Source organism: Lepisosteus platostomus, chromosome 5 (assembly GCF_059453375.1).
Source record: "Lepisosteus platostomus isolate fLepPlt1 chromosome 5, fLepPlt1.hap1, whole genome shotgun sequence".
NCBI classification, from domain to species: domain Eukaryota; kingdom Metazoa; phylum Chordata; class Actinopteri; order Semionotiformes; family Lepisosteidae; genus Lepisosteus; species Lepisosteus platostomus.
Window position 1 is genome coordinate 8,832,040 of NC_142615.1, and position 5,759 is coordinate 8,837,798.

The 5,759-nt window shown below is 35.6% G+C and overlaps 1 protein-coding gene across 1 annotated transcript; it reads right to left on the reverse strand.

Moving 5' to 3' along the window:
* Window positions 1-296: 296 nt before the first annotated feature.
* On the reverse strand, window positions 297-5,517 carry LOC148663098 (uncharacterized). Its single transcript, XM_088631348.1, has 10 exons — window positions 3,249-5,517; window positions 2,976-3,098; window positions 2,678-2,704; window positions 2,441-2,545; window positions 2,262-2,333; window positions 2,058-2,126; window positions 1,718-1,890; window positions 1,258-1,322; window positions 895-1,004; window positions 297-684 (listed from the first exon to the last, which is right to left on the reverse strand). Exons 1-10 carry the CDS (start codon window positions 3,445-3,447, stop codon window positions 572-574), a joined length of 1,056 nt encoding a protein of 351 aa, XP_088487474.1. The 5' UTR covers window positions 3,448-5,517; the 3' UTR covers window positions 297-571.
* Window positions 5,518-5,759: the final 242 nt, after the last annotated feature.

Sequence of the window (5,759 nt, forward strand, 5' to 3'; positions counted from 1 at the left end):
GGATAACTTTAGAGGACTATTATACGGATAACTTTAGACGTCTATTATACGGATAACTTTAGACGTCTATTATACGTATATGGTTAGAGGTCTATTATACGGATAACTTTAGACGTCTATTATACGTATATGGTTAGAGGTCTATTATACGGATAACTTTAGAGGTCTATTATACGTATATGGGTAGAGGTCTATTATACGGATAACTTTAGAGGTCTATTATACGTATATGGGTAGAGGTCTATTATACATCAAAGATGGGTTTTATAGGTGTAGAAACAAGTAAACCAAGCCAATGATTTGGTTTAGAAATTTATTCTGAAAATACACATTCACACCTGAAAAATTAAATTATACATTGTATGCAATCAATCAACAATCAACATATGGGCAATAATCATAAAAAAACACAACTAGTCTTAAACTTCAGCTACAAATTCTGGTAACATCAATATACAGTATAGTAATGACAAACACAAACTAATTACATTAACACACTATCTAACTCAAAACCACATTTTGATTCAAATATAAATTTTAAAATGTACAACTTTATTTATCCAAATTCTTTTCAGTGTCCAGCTCTCCTGCCCCCCTGCCTTGCATATGCATTCTTCAAGTAGCGCATTGCGTGCTCCTTTATATCTTTTTCTTTCGATGTAGGGTGGGACTTCAGCACCGCAGCTAGGAGAAAATTATATAATATTACTACTCGAATAAATGATGGTTAATATCTTCTTGAGTATAATCTCAAAAATGAACCATTAAGGTTTACTAAGCTCAAAGCGGAAATAAACGGATAAAATGTGGCTTGCATCACAGCAATTGAGCAATAAAGTCTGTCCTAATTAAAGAGTACCCAAAGTTTGAAAGTACAACATAGAATAGGAGTACCTTTAATTACTCTATAAAGATTTGTGTCTCCCAGGCCTCTCTTTTGTTGTTTATCTTTTCGGTTTGTGCCAGCGAAGTTGAATTCTGTCATCAGTTCATTTGTCATAAGTCTGAAAACCAAATTTTCACTGAGTTTAGACATTTTTTCAAGTGAGTTTCCACTCAACATTTATTTACTCAAATATTTAGGATCAAATGTAGTACTGTAATCCTTATATTTTAAAAGACAATTTTGCAGTTTTACACCTTGCACATTCAGTGGTTAACACATAGGTATCTATAAGCTCAATTCTGTGGATATGTTAATTTGATCGAAGTAAAAATTTAATGTAAAAACATTTTAAAAAAATCAATAAGCAATACCTTGACAAGACTGTGAAAACACTCTCTCTGACATTACTGCCGCCTACTCTCTGAAGTTGGTTTATCTGGAAATAATATTATATTAGAAATAATATCAGAAGCTATTTTTACTACTAGATCTTCATTAATCAACTAATCAGACATACCCATTTACACATTCATGGAACAAACACATTTTCACGTATTAACTGCACTTTTTTGCAGTATTATCTCAGTCTAAAAATACAAAGTGACCATTTTTCAAAGTAAAAAAAAATTGTAGTAACTTTTTAGAACATGAAAACACGTTATTTTGCCATTAAAGGATAAGCAAGATTATACATTATAAACTAAAAATCTGAACTTATGCCAGAGATGGATCATATTAATCAAATGTAGGCTATAAAATTATGACCCATCTGAAACCTTGAATATTGGTAGTGAATATTTTCTACACCACAGTGAGAATATAATATCATACCAGCAGGTTTTGATTGTCCATGCTGTCAAGTGCTTGCTCATATGCACAGAACTCTTCCATTGTGGTCAGCCTCCTGATGTGGAATTGGGAGTCCACCGGTTCCGTGGACCTACCCAAACGCCTCAATTCATCCCTCATCTCTATCAGGAGGCCCAATACCCGCTTCTGAAACTCTGAAATAATTTACATTTTATGTCAGCATTTAAAAGGAATTGGGTTAGGATTTTCTTACACTTTTGTCACATTAGCATTACAGTAGTGTTGCTAATGTGCTACATGCAATTTATAATCTTAAAAATAAAAAATTCCCACATCTGTAGTTCATTTTAACTGTACTTACTTCCTTCTGAAAGAGGATATTTCTCTCTTTTCTCTTCTGGTCTGGACATGGTCTTCTGCCTGGGAGACTCTGAAAAGAATTGAGTTATGGAAAACATTTACTTTATCACATAACTTAATATTTCAATTTAGTCATTTAGTTTGTCATAGAACTTCATCTCAATTTCATAGAATAATTAGATGTAGGCAAAAAATGTAGTAATACCTTCAGGAATGTTGAAGCCAGAACTCGGCACCGTTTTTTTCCTTGGGGAGGTTCTCACCTTTGATGGTTGGGCTTCAATAACATAAAAAATGGTGTTAACTTGTCTTTAAATATGATTGATGATGGTTATCTTCTGAGTACATTAAGAAAACATTTTAACTTTAATTCCAATAACCTACCTTTAAACGTACTTGAACAGCTGAGTGAGCTCTGGGAGACACTCTTCCTAGGAGAGAATCTCAGTTTGGGGGGTGGCACTGGCAGCTTCGGTGGCTTCTTCTTTTCTAAACAGAAAAAATATGGCAGTAAAATATTTCATATCAAATTAAATTATTTAATCAACTTTATCTGTAACTTTTTACAATGAATTTATTTCCTTTATTTTGTGAACTTTGAAGGGAGAGAAACCGACTTACTTGGAGTAGCAGCATCAGAATCAAAGTCTGTAATATAATAGAAAAGTTTCATATTTCAATATAATACTGAAAATTAGTTTAATATAGAATAAGCTAACCAAAATTTTAAGCAATTTCAATTATCAACAAATCTGATAAGATTTTTAACATTTTCATACAGAACACCTTTCAAAATGACTTATTTTAAAGAGTTGTAAAAAAAATCAATAACAAGGTACAAGCTAAATGAGGCATCAGTTGATATTAAGAACTGTTTAAAAATATAGCTATTGAGATTGAGATTGTTACTTTTACATACCATCAACGTAATCGGAGAACACCCGCTTCTTACTTTTGCGTTTTGGATTGGGTGTCTCATCCTCGTCTTCAGCATCCGTAACAGAGGTGGTTAAATCAAAGTGATCACACTCTGATTTCTTGTCTACAAATAATTATATTTACATTACATATGATCAAATATGAAAAGGGTATTGTTGCACTAATACATGTACATAGACAGTTACTGTAAATATTCAATCGGAATTTATAATAATTAACAGGAATTTGCTCTTATTTTCAAAGAAAGCTATACCTGATGTATGTTTAACTTTAATGAGCTTGAAGGTAACCCAAGTATCTTTATTAGGGTTGGCCTTCTCTTTGTATAGTTTTGTGGCCTGCTTTGGATCATTCGGCCACCACACATACTCTCTTCGGGCATCCACCCAGTTTGAGGGCAAGACTCCCTCAACCTCCCCCTCCTGCTCTATCCAAACTGCACGTGTCCACATCACCTGAAACAGACATACACATTTTAATTTTGAGTCTTAATTCAGATTGTGGTGCTGATTACTAAACTTATGTTCGCTTATAATGATTATACTCAATAAAAACACATAATTCAATAATAAACATTCTGCTTTATTTATACATTTGTAGTTAGATGGTATTCACTACATGCAATTCCTCACAAACATTAAAATTTAAACTTCACCATGAGAAAAGAGCAGACTGAAGCATCCTGTGTGAATCAAAGTTGCAACTTCTTCATGGAACAGGATTATGTTCTATGCCATGAAGAAGAGGGAAAAGGACATAACCAGCACCATATGGGAGACACACTACTTTTCTGTGCAACTCTTTTACAGAGAGGAATTTCTCCCTTGCATGCACCTCCAGACTATTAACATATACAATATTAAGCAGTTTTGACTCACATGGTTCAGTGAAGAAGTTACAAGTCTGAGTTTGTCGTACAACATCACATAGAAGACTTCTGTCTGCTCTTTTCTCCTTCACAAATGCAAAGTCCTCATTATCCAACAGGAAACAACAGTCTTTTTGTCTTGACGAAATATACATCCGTGAACCAGATGCTTCACAGTTGCTCTGAACTCTTTCCTTCTCCTTCATTCTCTTTACTACTTGAGCTATAGGGTTATGACTGTTCCGCACTAGTTTCTTCAAGGACTGTAAAAAGTTTTCAAATGGGAATGCAGATACATAATTTAAGGAACAATTAAATTGTACCACATCCTGATGTAGATGTCTCAAACTGTGCACATTATATACAACAAATGTTGGTCCATACAAATGCTGAGCATTGTCAACAAAGGTATCAAGCAGTTTTTGGGCATAGTTGAGATAGGCATTTCTCTTTCTTTCGTCCGAGTCCAACATAATGGAAAGAGCAACTGTTAGCATCAGAAAATGGGTGTATAGTTCCTTTGATACAACATTACGAAGCACAATGGGGCCTGTATACAAAAGGAACTGGCGGAACTCTGTAGCCTTCCATCTGTCAAGCTCTGAGAGGGATCTTGGCTGTCTAGCAAATTCCCCAGGCATCTTTCCGCTAAGAATTTCCAAATTATCAGAAATTTCTTTCCTCTGCCTGACAGACAGTCGACATTTAGGTGGTCCTTGCTTTAAGAAAATAAGAATTCTCTTGCCAACACCAAGACAAGCTAGATGCATGTAGTCAAGGTAGAATTGGCTTATGCACCCAATTCCAGCAGCAGCTAAGGGAGAAAGTCTTTGTTGGTGTTCCTTGTACTCAAAGTTCTTGAATTGTTCATCTGTATGATCATTACATGCCTCGTCCCCTGTGAAAACAACTCTTCCCTCCCAGCTCCCTTTAATTTTGCATCTTTCGCAGCCAAAGTACGAATTGTGTCCTTTGCAGCATTTCAGATATGAGCGTGCAGGGGCATCACATATAAAAGCCTTCACAGTAACATTAAATACTCTATCTTCAAAGTGAATGCCATTATTGGTGAGTAACTTTAACTCCTCTAAAAAGTCACTCACATAATCATCAACTGATTCAGGCTTGGACCCTCCACAAAATAATGCTACAATGAAAGGCTGGAATTGGTGAAAAGAGCACAAAATAGGCCAAAATTGCACAGATGTAGATTTGAAGAGAGGAACTCCATCAACATTGATACACAGGTCTACAGAATGCATGCCTTCTTGGAATGTTTTAGAAGAAGATATGTTTTTCAGGATTCCTTTCTTTAATCCAAAGTAAATGTACTGACCGCCGCATTTATCACTGATTTGCACTTTATTAGGTGTTTGAAGGAGAGTCCTGCAATCCTTTGGAAGCTTGTGCCCCTGACGTCTCAATATCTCCAATAAATCATTGAAACACTGTCTTTTACAACCATGCTTTGCAGACCAAGCTACAAGTTCGGTAGATAGATTTGGCCTTGCTGGGTCAGTCTGTGCCTCATCTACAAGGTCAGTAGATTCAGGACTGGGGTCAGTTACATCAGATTCATCAGAGTCAGAAATTTCAACCTCATTCAAGATTTCTTCTTCAGAAGTAATAACTTCTTCAGTGTACCCATAGTCATTTGAATCCTGGTGTGTAATGTCATCACTGACACAAGCACCCATATCACCAGAGGACTGTTCCACATTCTCGTCCGTGGTGTCATCTATGTGAAAACTGTCATCTTGATCATCACTGCTGGATTCTGCAAGAGCATTTAGCTCTGCACGTCGCTTCCTCCATCGGGATAAATAGTGCTTTGACATAAAGTCTGATTTGGTGTGCCCCCTGCATGCTGATGTGCACCTACAGATAATTGTAACA